This window comes from Otolemur garnettii, unplaced genomic scaffold (genome assembly GCF_000181295.1).
Source record: "Otolemur garnettii isolate 467f Iridium unplaced genomic scaffold, OtoGar3 scaffold00024, whole genome shotgun sequence".
Taxonomy (NCBI): Eukaryota; Metazoa; Chordata; class Mammalia; order Primates; family Galagidae; genus Otolemur; species Otolemur garnettii.
The window spans coordinates 21,378,122-21,394,916 of record NW_003852419.1 but is presented as its reverse complement, the minus strand read 5'-3'; the positions used below and the strand labels follow the sequence as shown (position 1 = coordinate 21,394,916).

Genomic DNA, 16,795 nt, shown 5'->3' with positions numbered 1-16,795 from the left:
CATATCTTCCTTGATCACTCTTTATTATAAAATTAAATATCATTTTATGCTGAGCTAAAGGTCATTATTATTGCATTAGGAGAAATGGTGCTTTCTAATATCAGAACAGCTGCAATAATTCATAGTAAAAAATGCTATGTATGTTTTACAAATGCCATTCTAAATATTGCCTGACATATTGCTAATTTTGGTTACATTTTAAATAAAATGAGATTCTAATGAAATTATATATGTAAAGCATATTCTGATGAATTAGAAGCATTAGCACCTTTTATACTGTTTCTTTATAAAACTGTGGAGGTGGCTGGGCGCCGTGGCTCATGCCTGTAATCCCAACACTAAGAGGCAGAGGTGAGTGGATTGCCTGAGCTCATGAGATGGAGACCAGCCTGAGCAAGAGCTGAGACCCTGTCTCTAAAAACTAACGTGGCCTGGGGCGGGCTTCTGTAGTCCCAGCTACTACTCAGGAGGCTGAGGCAAGAGGATCACTTGAGCCCAAGAGTTTGAGGTTGCTGTGAGCTAAGTGAGCAAGTGAGACTGTCTCAAAAAACAAACAAACTAAAAATCTGTGAAGGATTATTATAGGAATTGGTGTCATGATTATTTTAACTGCTGGCTTTATCAGCTATAAGGGACATTATCTCTGTACAACCTATTGTCTCCTCTTGCTTTCCAAACACAATGTTGCAAGTGACATTGCAATCCTCATTTCCTGCAGGGGATAAGTTAAGGTTGGAGGTTTCCAGGGCCCACCTGAGGGCCCACCTGAGTACACACCACAAATCCAGGAGGCCTGGGCACCGCATTCCCAACTCCTTATCCTTATCACAGACTCATCTTTTCACTTCCTCCTGTTCCAGACCAACTGTTTAGGTAAGCTTTGATCATTTGCATCTGTCTTTTTAGAATTAATAACAGAATACTGGCAGGAAGGGAGGTGTTGGGGTTATTAGCAAATGTTTGTTATTGTTCTGACTCATGAAAGCTTGGAAGGCCCCCAAAACCCCACATCACCTCCAAGGCTCTGGCTGGCTTGCTGCTTTCCAAGGCCTATTATTTAGGGACTGTCTATGCTATCCTATCAAACAATAAGCCTCTTTCCCCTCTGTTTTGCTCACCTAGTCATCGTCTTTCCTTGGGATTTGGAAGGGTGTATCAAAGCAAGAGAAAGAGTCAGTGGCTATTTCTTTCTTTGCTCTTAGGTTGGGTATTGTTTCGGCACCTTGGATACACCCATTTTTTAATTATGATGAAGTATTTGTTTTGCAAGGCAGTTCTCTGCCTTATGCAGGAGATATTGCGGGGTGGGGGATCATTGTGAAACTAACATGGTGATTAGGAAACAAATGGATTGAAGCAAGCATGCAGTGTTTATACACACTCAGCTGATTTTCTTGGGGAAGGAAGGCTCTAAATTCATTCCAACGTGCCATGAGAGGTCACTTGAGCCACTACCACTTGCTCTTTGCCTCTTTTTATAAGTTATAAGCCACCATGTATATTTGCCTCATGAAAAAATTTGGCCTCACCCTGACATTCATCAGATTTGTGACAAATAACTAATTGAAATGTTTACCAAGAAGAAAGACAGGTCTCCCCCAGAACCTCTGAGCGCTGTCCAGAAAGTAGCCATGTAATATGACAAGGTAATACTGCATTAACAATGGCTGGATACTTTCTGGACAGCCCTTGTAAAGGGCCATTTACTACTTAAAATGGGTGTCAGTGTGCTACCTAGGTCCTAAACCAATCCAAATAAAGAGGGTTTTTACAAAACTCAGTTGATAGGCAACTTTCTTTTACTATAGCATTTTATATTTTAGGTATGGTCAGGAACAGAGGGGAGGGGAGAAGTTTAAGCCAAGGACAATGACACATATTAACAGTAGTAATATAATGGCAGTTGCAGGATTTGGGCAGAGCAGGATACCCCTGTGTTTCATAGAATAGTATCCACGGTTCAGAATCTCAACCCGACAGTTTGATCCAGTGATGGCTCAGGAGTTCCCAAAGGCAGAATTGTTTAATCTGGAATCTAGGCCCATTTAACCCAACAATTTGACCCAGCAATGGTTCAGGAATTCCAAAAGGCAGAATTATTTAATTTGGAACCCAGGACCACGTGTGTCATCTAGGAGTCTTAAAAATACAAAGCCCTGGGCTCCACTCTAGACGTATTGAAACAGAATCTCTTAGAGGTGTGGGTGCTGGACTTTGCCTCTTCAGCAGGATTTCTGGGTGATTCTTAAGCACACTAAAGTTTAAAATCACCAGAGACTTTTCTTTTTCACTTACTGATGGATCCAAGTGCCTAGAACAGCAATTGATGCAGCTCAATAAATACTTGTTGAATGAATAATGAGTCTGTGGCACTTAGGGGTTCAATTATAGGTATTTTTCTAGACCATCTGATCCAAAATGCTATCATAAGCATAATATCACATACCCAAGGGTCGCAAGGCTAGGGGGTGGAGGAAGGCTCCTATCTCTGTCCAACAGCCGCAGCAAATTATCTCCACCTTAACCGACTTCTCCCTGTTTGTATTTACTGCCCAGGCTCTCACAGAGGAAGCAGCAACCAGCCACTTGAAAGAGAAGGCAGAGAAATGCAACACTGTTTTTGCATATACATTCTGTTAAGACTGTATTTACTGATTTATTAAGTACCCACTGCATTCTTCAACAGGTGAATGGATAAACTATGGTGTATTCATACAATGGAACGCAATAAAAAGGGAAAACTATTGATACACACAACGTGAACGAATCTCACACACATTATGCAAATTGAAAGAAGCCGGCTCCTAAAGATGACATATTGTATTATATCATGCGGCTTTTATGACATTCAGGAAAATGCAAAACTGTAGGGAAGGAAAACAAATCAATAGTTGCCTAATTAGGGTTAGGAATGGGGGCACAAGTTTAAGCACAAGGGAATTTTTTTGGATGATGAAATGATTCCACATTCTGTATGAGATGATAGTTGTATGAATCTATGCATGTATTAAAACTCATAAACTATAGACCAACAAAAGTGAATGTGCTACATACAAATTATATTTAAAAAGAACCCACTTCATCTACAAAGTAAGTTATCAGGTCTCTGAGGGCCCCCGAGACGCTTTTCTTGCCTTTACCAACATGGGAAATGTATTGGGGAAGAAAGGTCTTAGAATATGAGTGTGAAAGTGAGGAATCACCACTATGCCACATGGTTATACTCAGTACTTTATTTTATTTTTTGAGACAGAGTCTCACTATGTGGCCCATGGTAGAATGCCATGGTGTCATAGCTCACAGCAACCTCAAACTCTTGGGCTTAAGCGATTCTCTTGCCTCAGCCTCCCAAGCAGCTGGGTCTCTAGGCCCATCACAACGGCTGGCAATTTTTTTGTTGCAGTTGTTTAGTTGGCTCAGGCTGGGTTCAAACCCACCATCCTCCATGTATGTGGCTGGCACCATAACCACTGTGCTATGGGTGCTGAGCCAACACTCTCAGTACTTTATACCTGGTGCTGAATTTAGCATATTATAAACTGGAAACCATTTTGTATAAAATTCCTTTATTATAGTGCAAATAACTTTCAGCAGTGACATAATGTAATAACACATTTAGCAACATTTTACACCACGCAGTAAATAAGAAAGTGTTTCTTTGAAAATATGTCATCATAGGAACATTATTTCTACATTAACGCTGGAAAATGCCAAGGCTGTTTCTCTCAAGGAAACAGGGCTCCCTCCCTCTTTTAGGATATTTTCTTTTTAACACAAATGAAATGATTTGCCATTTTAACAAATCATCAATTCTAAAAGTGATCTCTCAGGGGGTTTTGAACTGAGGTTGGCAAGATTTGAAATGGGGTTTCAAAATTTAAAAAAAATAACAATTTGGGGGAATAGCCCAAAAAGTAGAATTCATTTCTATTAACTTTTAAGCAGATATACACATTCACTCCAATTTTGCAGTAGAAACGGACAGATTGTCTAAAGCCTGCCTTTTATTTCCCCAGAGCCTGATTGTTATTTATACTCCTTGGTTTTGGTTATTGCAAAACTAGGGCTCTGGTCAGAAATAACTCCTTACATTCCCAAATACTTCCCTGTGAAGCTTTAAATTGCACTTTCTTTCCTGAAATTCTCACCTTAGACCTCACAGGCTGAGGAGAGGGTATGAACATTGTTTCAGTTTATAGCTAATGGTTAGTACAGCTGGATTAGACCCCTACTAATATAGCTATATCTGAATTAAATCATCGCATCATTTACATGAATCCAAATAGGCTTATCAAAGAGGTTCCCACTGACCTCACAGAGAAACAAAGGGTTAACACTGCATTTTCACACTAAGCTGCTAAGGAGTTAGCTGAGAGGTGGAGAGAACCAGAGTGTCAATTCCAATCAGTTACACTCCCTGCGCCTCTAGTTTCTGCTGAATTATGCAGTGGGTGGGAATCGTAGCCACTTGAAGGAGTCCTCCTATGGAAGTCTTCCACCATAAGGGAATCAAAACTCCTATCAATATACTTCAGGGTGCCCTCTCTACAAACACACCCCCAAATTTAGTGGCTTTTTAGTGACAAGCCATGAGAAGTTAATCACAGGCTTGAAAATACCTGGAGCCACAGAACAGCCCTCATGGCTGAAAATGGCTGAATAAGTCAGCTTGTACATAGAGGTTTTCAATGTACAGCCAGTCTTGTTGGAGAAAGGATCTTCTTATACAACACAGTGGAACTGTGCTAAACAGTTTCAAAGTTGAGAAGAATCCAAATATATCACCTGCAAAAAATTCATAATTTTAGTTTGCTTTATCTTAGCCTTTGGTACTGAAACACTGTCTACATTCTCGACACGTGAAAATGGCATAGCCACTTCAGTGCCTCTGCATGTTGTGTAAAAAAACCTAAAAGCAAAGCAAGACAAGGACATGTCATTACAAGACACAGAATGCTGTACAAACAAAACCTAAATTATACATAAATACACCCCCACCCCAGCACCCTTGTGTTCCCCTACTACCTGACCAAAGCAAGGCCAATGTTCCTTCTCTCCAGGGCCCATGCAGCTTGTAAAGTCCAGGACCCAGAACTCCAACCACCTCTTGCCTTGTGGTGACATTTACAGTACTACAGCCTCCTGCTGGAGTCACTCTACTCCTGTTTGATCAGTTCCACAAGTGCAAGGAAATTCCTACAGCTTAATTGGAAGCATTTCCACTATTGGCTAGACTCAAAGACCCGGAGTCCTGGGAGTTAACCTTTCAGATAAACTAACTGGATCATTTCCTAATCTGGATCCCATCTAATCCTGTCTTCTCAGAGCCAGCAAAGTAGGAAGCCTCTTCTACTCTGAAGCTCCAGAGGTTTTACTTAGGGATATTGGTGAGGGTAACATAAGAAAAGTTACACAATGAGCTAACAGCTTAAGTTGATATAAATTACTTCCAAGTAAGTTATTCGGGGCCATTTGCTTCTGTTTTACACTGCATTCCAGAATCCTTTTCATATTAGTCTTTTAAAAGTTTATATAATAGTCATTTAAAAAATTGCCTATGCAATCACCTTTTATGTTTTCAATTAATTTAATAACAACTGAATGAGCTATTATATAAATCTATGGAGAAGTAGTTAATCAGTGTTAAGGAAGCCAATCCTGTGCCAATTCACAGTTAGGAGAAAAAGCAATGTAAACAGTGTTACATAATCAGTAATAACTTGAAAGAAATTTTATCAAAATGCTTCAAAGTTTCCCCAAAAACTATTATAGTAATTTATACCAAGAGATCCTAAGGTAAGGGGTAGGAGAATATAATTCAATTCTTTAAGGTAGAAATTTACCTGTTTCATAACTGTAATATGTAATTTCCCCTCTCGGACCTAAGATATTTGTACATTCAAAAGTTTATAACTTGCTGTTCTTGAGACATTGCTCATTCTCTAATACATACATTGAGTATAAATAAATAACTACAGGAAAGCTTCAAAAATCTGAATTAACATTACGCTGTGCAAAAAAACCAACCAAATAAACAAAAAACACAAACAACAACAACAAAAAAACCAAACCTTGAACAACCTACATTCTATGTAAATACCCTGACTAAAATGTGGGTTGTGCTACACAATTCCACTTCAGTGCAGAAATGTGTTGATTTCGGTGTACCGTTGTTGTTTTTCGAGTGTCTTTAGCACTTTTGTTTCTAAACATCACTTTGCTTTGAAAAGATGAATCATTTGCTACCAGATCACAAATCATTACAAATCCATTTTAGTTTAGTCTGAATGAAATCCAGCAAAAATGTATTACTTTGTTCTGGGACTAATGGCTTGGTATCTTTGTCCCAACAGCTTCCCAATAGCAATCCATGATTGAAGATTGTCATTTTGGATTTAAACTGCACAGAAAGAAGAGACAGTAAAGCTTGCTCTTTGTTTTCTTTTTAAGTCTCCAGATCTTGGTAGGATACTTCTTCCAGACTGACAGATAGTTGTGGCACCTGATCCTATTTGAAATAGAGGTGGTGTAAACATCAACCAAGCTTGGTGATCTGGAGGTCCCCATTTATCTTTATGGTGTCAATTGCAGATAACGTTTGAATGCGATGGTAAAAATCAAAAAGCTGGTGTCCATCCACAAATACTCTGAAACGTGGGTGCTCACAAAGAATTTCCACCTGGAAGAAACAATTATCATAATCTCAATTCACAATTTCAGTGAAGCCTACTGGGGAAAACAAATAATACCTCCTTTTAGAGAAAGAAAGGCAATTATCTTCAGTGGTTCTCAACATTATGGTGCATTGGGACCAAATGGAGGGCTTGTTGGAATTGCTGGGCTCCATTCCCAAAATTTCAGATTCAGTGGATCTAGGATAAAGTCTAAGGATCTGCCATTTCCACCAAGTGCCAAGGTAATGTTGATGTTGCTAGAACAGGGAATGTGCTCTTAGAACCAGGGCTTTACATTATTCAATGTCCTTTAAAGCTTTAAAATTGCTTTTGCTTTAATGTTTCTCCCTTCTCAATGCACTTCAGAAAGTGATGTTAAGTAGCATAGATTTGTTTATATGGCACTTAATGCCTCCCCTGTCATCCCCTGAACAATTCTATATGATGTTCAGAGGAGCCCTCACCAGGCAGAACTGTAATAATAGTCTAGGCACTTAAACATGGTAAACACTAAGGCCGAGAGAAGGTTACAAGGTAATTACTACTGCCTTAAGAATATGTAATTAACAAGGCTTCCTTAAGCCGAAAAGAAACACTGATTCTATAAGGTAAAAGCTTTTCCCTCTTCTTTTCCTTAAATAATTCACCGTAGAGTTTAATTCTTGGTGGTGTGCTATGATGTATTTATTAAAAGCACTGATTTTCACCATGCAAGGAGAGTCTTCATATGTGATATTAGTCACATTTAATTTATATTATTACTAAAATTATATCATCAAAAAGAACCTATTTCTTTCTTTCTTTTTTTTCTTTTTGATACAGAGTATCACTATGTTGCCCTCGGTAGAGTACCCTGGGATCACAGCTCACAGTAACTTCTTGGGCTTAAGAGATTCTCTTGCCTCAGCCTCCCAACTAGCTGGAACTACAGGCACCCATCACACGCCTGGCTATTTTTCTTCTTGTAGTTGTCAATGTTGTTTGGCAGGCAAGGAGCAGATTCGAACCTGCCAGGCCCAGTGTATGTGGCTGGTGCCCTACCAGCTGAGCTACAGGTGCTGAGCCAAAAAAAAAAAAAAAAAGACATATTTTCATTTCAATTTTGTTGTTAGGAGAGTATTATATTTCTTCTGGGATTCAGAAGCTCTGGTTACTCATACTCATGAGCTATGCATTAAGATTCATCATTAAGAAATTGTCTAGTCAAGAGGAGCCTAAAGGGATATTGAGGAGGAAGCAGAAAGAGATTATGGGATAGGGGTGCCTTTCCCAGACTATAATTAGAAGGGTAACAATGTCAATTCTACCACTGATATAGAAGTCTTATTCTTATTTTCCCTTCAGACTGAAGAAAGGAAGAGAAATAATTACTTCTTAAAACCCTTGAAAAATTTCTAGATGAAGAGGAACAGGTTAAGGGTAGTTTTGGTTTATTGGGCTTACATGCAACACGGAGCTTTTAACTGAGTGCCATTATTGTGATGTAATATTAATAAGATGTAATGGTGACAATTTCATCACTAGCCCTGACAGTAAGTCCCTTCTAATACATCATTACTTGCACCTCTTATCTGGCACTGTCCTTCCTTGAGGAAGGTGTTGCTAATGCTTCCTGATTGGATGAAAAGTTTGGGTTGTGCTTCCTGCCTGCCAGAATGTGGGGAGCAATTCTATATTCATCCAGGCCCAAGGGAAGGAATTTGTCAGCCACACAGTCTGTGATCATGAAATAGACTGAGGCTAATTAATCCAGAGGGGGGAAACAAGGACACAGACATGGCCTCATTAACAAAGAGAACAAGAGAAAATGAAATGATAATCATTATATTCTTCATACAAGTAAGGTGTAGAGCTATATATTACCTTAAGCACTAAAAGGTATTAATACTCAGCAAGTGGCAACTTACTAGTATTTATTGATCAATTAGATACTTTGGAGAAGGTATCTATTCTATACCTAGGACTATGTTGGATACTATATAGAAAAGTACTTATTTTTAACACTCTGGACATGTAAATATGGGTCTATTTACTAAATGTATAGGCTAAAGAGAGCTGAGAGCTACTATGACAAATATTAATTTATATTAGCAAGGAAAGCTTTTTTGATCTTTTTTCTTTTTCACCATTGGGTGACAAATTTCCTGGACATGCAGAAATTCTGGCTGCTTAAAGTGTTCTTGGCACGCACTAAATAAGCAGAACATCATCACCCTGCCAGGCCTTGGAGCTGAGACACTCGAGGTACTCACCCTGAATGGCTGGTCTGGGATGAATGGAAAATAAGGGATTGCTGACTGTTCTTCACCCCTTTCCCCGGATATGCAAGAATTTCTGAGTAGCTGCCGGTCTGTGAACACAGCTTTGAGTTCAATTGCCACATCAGCTGGAGGATCTTCTGAGTCACCACAGGTCAAGCTGATTGCAAAGCTGAAAATAGTCTCATTTATTCAGGGTTGGATATAATAACATTTCAAAATGACCTAGGTCTCTATATTTCTTCCTCCTTCTCTGGGGCTTATGTTGTTTTTAATGGGCCACTACTCTTTTCAAGAGAGGTTAGACTATGGAGAAGTAACTCAAAACCAGTTTATTTTGTTACCTAAAGCCAGCTCTGGTGAAAACTTTGGTGGAGTTGAAAACAACTAAAACTAGAGATTTCTAATACCCAAATCACCCACACATCTGTGTCTTAATCCATTTCAGATAATATCTTAAGTCTGGTCCTTATTTATATTGGTAATTCCTGCTCCAAGAACTATGTTTCAAAATCATTAAAAAAAAAAAAAATCCTTTGGCCTCCCTAAGGGTCAAAGAGAAAATGTGAGCCTGTATTTATAATCTCTGATATAAATAGCTGTCTGGAGAAATGATGGCTAGGATTCATACACATTCTTTTCATGGGAACATGGTACTTTCTTGGCACTCCCAACTAGCAACGCTCTCCACAAGAGAGAGGAAGAGGAGGAGCACCAAACCACAACAGGAGTACACAGGCCCCGCCGATGCCTGATGGTTCTTGGGCTACAAGTACTCCGCCTTACCTTTCGGGGTTAAGATCTACGATGCCCATCACTAACACCTTCTTGCCTGGTCTCATGCCACCTTTGATGTGCCCACAAAATGGAACTATCTGTAAAGGATTGGAGAAGGAACAGGAAGTTTACAGCCAGTGAGGAAAGAGCCAAGCCCTCACATCCTGAAGGCCTGATCCAATAGAAAATTAGGGAAAATGTAATTCGGAAAAGAGGGTACAGCAGAGACACAGAGCAAAATTGTTTACCAGTCGTGGGAAGTACACGTCGGCTTGAACTGGAGAGCTCAAGGAGTTGTTCAAATGCCCGTCATCTAGTTTCTAAAAATAGAGGCACATAGATTGGTTTTCTATAGGTTCTTTGAGGGGGGGTGTAAGAAGCTACACCAATGTGGTGGAGTTCAGTAGCCATTCACACACGGCAGTGTCTGTAGATGATGCTTCTTCATAGCCCATTAAATAATCGCATAACTCCCTCCCCCCAAGAACAAAATCCATCCTTTTCACCCAGTAGCTAAGCCTCTGAGGATCCCCAGACCCTTCAGATCCAGAGCGAAATCAAGGTCGAGGCACACCGGGGAGCCAGAGCCCTGTGCTGGAGAAGGGCAGGCCCCTCTCCAACTGCAAATGCTTCTAAAACCGCTGTGGCCCAGGCCTGTCCTCTAGGACGTGGCTGAAGTCTCAACTTCTCTTGGGAGCCCCAGGCGAAGACCTATTTCCAAGGGGGAATCCCCAGCACGTTGGGGGCGGTGGCGGGGCGCGCGCCCCGGACACACTCACCCACGCGCACACTCACACGTGCAATGTGCACTCACCTGGCTGTCGGGCACTCCTACCCCGTCTACTCCCAAACACCGTCCCGCAGCCCCGAGCCTTCCAGCCGGGGAGTCCCTCCCTCCCCCTACCAGTAGCGCACAGCCGGCTCCGGCGAACAGGTACCCGGTCGCCTTCGCGCGCTGGCGCCAGGCTGGGCCTGCAGCTTCTTTCCGCCCCCACCCGGCTGAAGCTGGCTTTGGTGGCTTGCGGGGCGGGGGGAAGGGGTGTCTCGCGTGCACCCCGCCACACTCACCACAACGGCATCACTGTCGGCCACCGATCCCGCCATCTTCTTGCACAGCGCGGCGGGGCGCACCGGTGGCAGCCGGCGGCTGAGGACGTGGGACGCGGTGCGCGGGCTGGGATCCCAGGGCCGTCTTGCGCGGGGCGGGGGCGCGGGTCCGAGGCTGGCGCGGGCGCGTGCACACACGAGGGCACGCGCGCGCGGGCGCACGCCCGGGGCCGGGCGCCGACCTGGCAGGCACTGCCGGAGAGGGGGAGGAGGGGAGGGAAGGGAAGGGGACGCGCAGAGCAAGGCAGCACCGGCCCGGAGGTCCTGGTTGGTCGCTGCTGCCGGGACCCGGACCGCGGCTGGCGCTGCTGCTCTTGCTGCCGCCGCCCAAGGAAGAAAGGTGGCGAGGGCCCTGCCGCGTCGGCTCTAGGTGGCATTTAAAGGCCTCCGGGGCCCGGCTATGGAACCGGGAACAGGGCGGGGATCCTGCTGGGCTGCCGCGGCTTGCTCAGCTTGCCCTGCCCCTCGGCCATTGGACTGTGGCGAGAGGCCGGGCGGGAGGGATGGGCCTGTCCAGGACCGGGAGGGCGGGGGCCTTGGCGGAGCCTACTGGAGGGAGTGGTAGGACGGGGGACGGGGCAAGTGGGGGCCGAGGCCTGCCAGGTGACAGGTGTTTGTGACACTCCACCCCTCCCAGCCTCCTTCTCTTGCCACGTCCTGGGGTCAGGTGGACAGTGGGAGGCTAGGTCAACGGAAGATTGTGAGCCAGGGGAAGGTTCTAGAGCGGGAGACTCGGCATGATTTCTTTCAGAGAACTCCAACAATGTGGGAGGAAAGATTCATTCTGCTCTCTGGGGTAGAAAGGGAATAAAAGGTCTCAAGGCTTGCAGAAATAGATATTTGATCCAAAAGAAAGAAGCAGAGAAGACTCAAGGTAGGGACTTTTATGTCCTAGGAAGCTAGGTGCAGAACAGGCCTTTCCTTCGGAAGGACAGCAGAGCTGGGGTCCCTGAAGACTCTGGGGCAGGAGTCTGGTTGTCTTACCAAATTATGCTGCGACAGTCAAGTCACTTGGCCAGTTTGGGACAGTAAGTTTCTCACTGAAAATCTCCTGATATCCTTCGTAGAGTAATTCCTGGGGGATATACCCCTCTTTTAATCCAAAACGTAAATTCCTTTATGGCATTTCTACATTAGGATTATTATGTAATTTCTCAGATAAAGCTGTATCAACACATCCTCGATAGGTGACATCCTTGGCTTAAACATTCCATCGTGTGAATCACTAGGGTGTTCTACACTAATAAGCAGGGAGCAGTCCCAGAGGGGCCCTCAGAAGCTCCCTTCCAGCCACTTTACTGGCTGTGTGGCCTAGAATAGCACTGTGGCTTTTCCCTCTTAGTTTTCCCTTTATGGACCAGAGCTAATCGTCCTAATCTCAGTCAGGCAGGGAGAATTACCTGCACACGCCTGTAAGTCACAGTCATATCCTCTGTGTAAGTGTTTCTCTGAATTAGAGTCTGAAGTGCAGCACAGTTGAGGTTACATTTTTGTTCTCATTTATAAGTCTTAGTTCAAAATCACACCTTGTTGATTATTTTAATATTAGGTAGTTACGGGAAATTATTAACATTTGAAAGTATACTTCAGTATATCTCACTTGCTGACAGTCTAGTATAGGGAAGAAGCATTAAAGAACAGTAGTTCTTTGTAATTAGCTAAGATAAGAGTGACACAGTACATTATGGTGTTTAAAAAGCCAGAGTCCTGGGTTCAAATCCTGGCTCTACTATTGACTAGCTGGGTGATCTTGCACAGTTACTTCCATGTGCCAGTTTCTTCATCTGTGAACCAGAAATGACAATGAGGCAATTGGGAAGATTAAGTAAATTGGTTCCTTTATCTTCCTTAGAATAGTAAACACTTATATTACAAAAATACTGAGTTCCTACTATATACTAGGCACTAGGGGTCGAGTAGGGAATTTTCTGTTGAGCTTACATTCTAGTGGGGAAAAGCAGTCAATGAACAAATCTATATGAACTTAATTGACAGGTGATAAAAATGTTAGAAAAAAGTGACTGTTCCTTATTGGAGCAGTCCACTCTACCATTTTTGAGGTTGTTGTGAAAAAAAAGAAAAGGAAAAATTAATACTTGTTTCCCCCAAACTAAGATACTGTCTTATATTTATTTTTTCTCAAGAAGATACACTAGGGCTTATTTTCAGGGGATGCCTCCCTCCCCCTCCGCTGAAATGCATTGTGTGGCTATGCAGATACGCTGGATAGCCGTGCCCATCACTAGGTCTTATTATTGGGGTGGGCTTATATTTAACAAATGCATAGAAATCCTGCTAAGGCTTATTTTTTGGGTAGGTCTTATTTTTGGGGAAACATGGTAAGGCAGATTAAGGAGGGAAGGAAATGTAGAAGGTAGGATAGTGCTATTTACACAGGGTGGTCACGGTAGCCTCTAGTGCAGTGACATTTGAGAGGACCCCTAAAGGAGAGCTGAGGAGGCAGTCATATGGAGGAAGAGGTTGCTGGCAGAGGGACCTGCAAGGGCAAAGTCCCAGAGGTGGAGCATGTTGGGGCAGGGGCACTGACTGAAGGGATGAGTATTTAGGAATGGACAGGCCTTGTACACTGTGGTGAGGATTTGCTTTTACTCAGGGGAGGTGGGAAGACATTGGATGTTTCTGAGCAAAGGAGTGACATAGTTTCCCTTCTGTTGTAGGTACATCCTTCTGGCTGCTGTGGGGAGTGGCCTTTGGGGGAGAGTGGTATGTATAAGGTGACCAGATTTTAACATTGGTAAAGTGGGACACCATTGACAGGGGGGTGGGGGTGGGGGTTGGGTTCTTAATTTAAAATTTGGTCTATATGGAGCAACAAAAATTTTCATAGAACGCAAAAATAGTATTGTAATATATATTTTTAAATTTCAACATAAGTACAATTTACAAATATAATACATTAAAAAATTATGTATAGTATTATTTTATTCTTTGGCATATTTCTCGTCGAATTCTAACGACTGATCAACAATGCGAACTTTGATAAGCAGTTCTCAATGATTAGTTCTCAACAGTTATTTCTTATTATTAAAGTTTAACATTATAGGCTCAGCGCCTATGGCTCAAGTGGCTAAGGCGCCAGCCACATACACCTAAGGTGGCAGGTTCAAATCCAGCCCGGTCTCACCAAACAGCAATGACGGCTGCAACCAAAAAATAGCTGGGCGTTGTGGGGTGCGCCTGTGGTCCCAACTACTTGGGAGGCGGAGGCAGGAGACTCGCTTGAGCCCAGGAGTTGGAGGTTGCTGTGAGCTGTGAAGCCACGGCACTCTACCCAGGGGGACAGCTTGAGGCTCTGCTTCAAAAAAAAAAAAAAAAGTTTAACATTATAAAATTAACAAAAATAATATAAAACTCATCCTGGCGAAATAGCCACATGGCAGCTGAAAACCATATATTCCCTTCCTGTTCTCCCTCCATTCCCTAGCTTGTCATGCATTCTTTCCAAAAATCGGAATTTTTAAAAAATGCTGCGGGACAAATTGTTAAAAATTGGGATTGTCCCTGCCAAAAGCGGGACATCTGGTCACCTTAGGGAGGGAGGGTAAACACAAGACTTAGGAGACTTCTGCACCAGTCCAAGCAAGATGTGATGGTGGCCTGGACTTGCTGGAAGTGGCGAGCGTGCAAGGAGCATAGGCCCTTAATAAGTTCCAACTATTACCCTGCAGCTTTGAGAGCTCATGTGCCTTCTTAGCCTCAATTTCCTCCCTGGCAAAATTAAGGGATTGGGCTCATTCATCATCCCCTCGGCTCTTAGAAAGTTCTTCTGGTCCCTAAAAAGCTATGTGAATACTATTTCAATTTAAATGTGTTTGAGAGTAGGTGCTGCTGAATGGAAATAATCTTGGGTTGAATCACTTGATAAATGGTTTTGTAGGGTGAAGAATAACCTGTTTATTTGTTTAGTAAGTGGAGTCTAAGATATTTGAATCTCTGGACATGAGTTTCTTACCTTTTAGGAATGGAAAGTATAGGAAAGTACTGAACTTGCCTTGAATATTTTAACATGGAAAATTGCCTTTTATTTCAAAAATGCTTAATTCTTTTTCACACATTCTATGGAATAGTTAATTTTGAAAGCAAAAAGAGAAAGCAGAGAGAAAGCCTAAAGCAGAGAAAAAGCCTCAAAGAATTTTTTTTGTTGTTAACTAAAAGCTGAGCAGGGTCAAATTGCCTCTTATAGGGAAAACCATTAGCAAATTAATGAATTATAGAGTGAAAAAAATTTTTTTTGAGTTCTATAGTGAATGCTAGCCAAACTTTGCTCTATGCTTTGATTATAGGCATATCTGGATTAAAAACATCAACCAAGATTGAGAACCATTTATGAAATGCAACAGTGAAATTTCAAGATGAACTGACACTATGAAAAAGGTTAAAGAAGAGGGAAGGCAGTCGGGCAGATGATTAGCACTGAACAAAAAGATAAACAGGTCTTCAAAGGTAGACTTTGCTAAATGATCTTTCCAGAGGAAAATAGATCATAGTCTTTTTTCCTTCTCAGGTTATATGTTTTTTTTTAATGCATGTTTGCAGAATTCCTAATACTGGGGGGAGAACAAAGTATTGATGGCAACTTGGCAGCCATTCTATTGGCATTGCTGTATGCTGTGGTGCTGTGGACCAAGAAGATGTATTTTAAAATACAGGAGTTTTGTCCTCAGGGAGTTTACAGCCCACTCTGGGCCACAGTGGCAGGATTCAGTAGTGCATAAAAGAATAAGGACCTCAAACCTATGGACTGGGCACTAATAGGGGGAGGTTGACTCCAATTTGGAGGGTTCAGGCAGCTTTCTGGAGGAGATGGCTGAGTCCTCCATATCGCTGAGCCCATGCATAGCAGCAGCTTCCTTGGCACCACAAAAACAAGTCTTCAAAGGCTACATTGCAGGTCTGTTCATGGACATTCGTAGTCTGGCCTGAGACCATCAGGCCACTTGTTTTCTGTGTACCTATATGCATTGTTTAAAGCAGGGTCCCTCAACTTCATGCTATTGAGATAATAGGCTGGGAAATTCTTTGCCTTATGCACAGGGTGCTATCCTGTGCATTATGTGGTATTGAGGACTAGGTTAGCACCTCACTCTTTCCCTCTAAGTTCTGCCAACCAAAAATTTTCTCACATACTGACAGGTGCCCTCAGTTGGGACTTAGGTCACACTACCCCCGAAGTATTACTCTAGGAGACTGGAATATGTCACCCCAAAATTAAGGTGACCAGACATCCCACTTTTGGCAGGACAGTCCTGATTTTTAACAATTTGTCCTGTATCTCACAGCGTTTAAAAAAAGTCCCAATTTTTGGAAAGAATGCACGACAAGCTAGGGAATGGTGGGAGATCGGGAAAGGAATAGACAGTTTTTGGCTGCCATGTGGCTGTTTTGCCAGCATATGAGTTTTATATTATTTTTGTTAATTTTATAATGTTAAACTTTAACTGTTGAGAACTGATTATCAAGGACTGCTTATCAAAGTTCGCATTGTTGATCAGTTGTTAGAATTCGACCACCATTGTTTGGACTTAATGAACAATGGCATTTTTTGGCATTGGCAACCACAAAAACATTTTGTAACTGTCTCTCAGACAATACACATTGTACTGTGTGCTAGTGCTAGTTAAACAAGTGATGTCAACAAATCAGCTATTCAGATAATTTAGGTAATTTATTTATTTATTTACTTCATGAATTTAGCAGACAGTACTCGTATTATTTATATTTTATAGTGGTGGCAAAAAGTCTAGCACCAGCCTTGAAAGTGACACTTATGACTTATAAGGTATCATTATTAAAAAATATATTGATAAGGAAAAGGTTAAATCTTGGGCATCAGCAAAAATCACAATAGAGAACAAATGGTTAGAAATATTTCATCATTTTGAAACAAACCATGTTCCATACAATAATGCACTAAAAATTGTGGGATACACACTGTCCTTGCCAGGAACTAATGCTGCG

At 42.1% G+C, this 16,795-nt stretch overlaps 1 protein-coding gene across 1 annotated transcript; it reads right to left on the bottom strand.

The window, feature by feature from the left end:
- Positions 1–3,549: 3,549 nt before the first annotated feature.
- On the bottom strand, positions 3,550–10,848 carry LGALSL (galectin like). Its single transcript, XM_003787959.3, has 5 exons — positions 10,778–10,848; positions 9,958–10,029; positions 9,719–9,807; positions 8,927–9,104; positions 3,550–6,679 (listed from the first exon to the last, which is right to left on the bottom strand). Exons 1-5 carry the CDS (start codon positions 10,811–10,813, stop codon positions 6,536–6,538), a joined length of 519 nt encoding a protein of 172 aa, XP_003788007.1. The 5' UTR covers positions 10,814–10,848; the 3' UTR covers positions 3,550–6,535.
- Between the last annotated feature and the right edge of the window lie 5,947 nt (positions 10,849–16,795).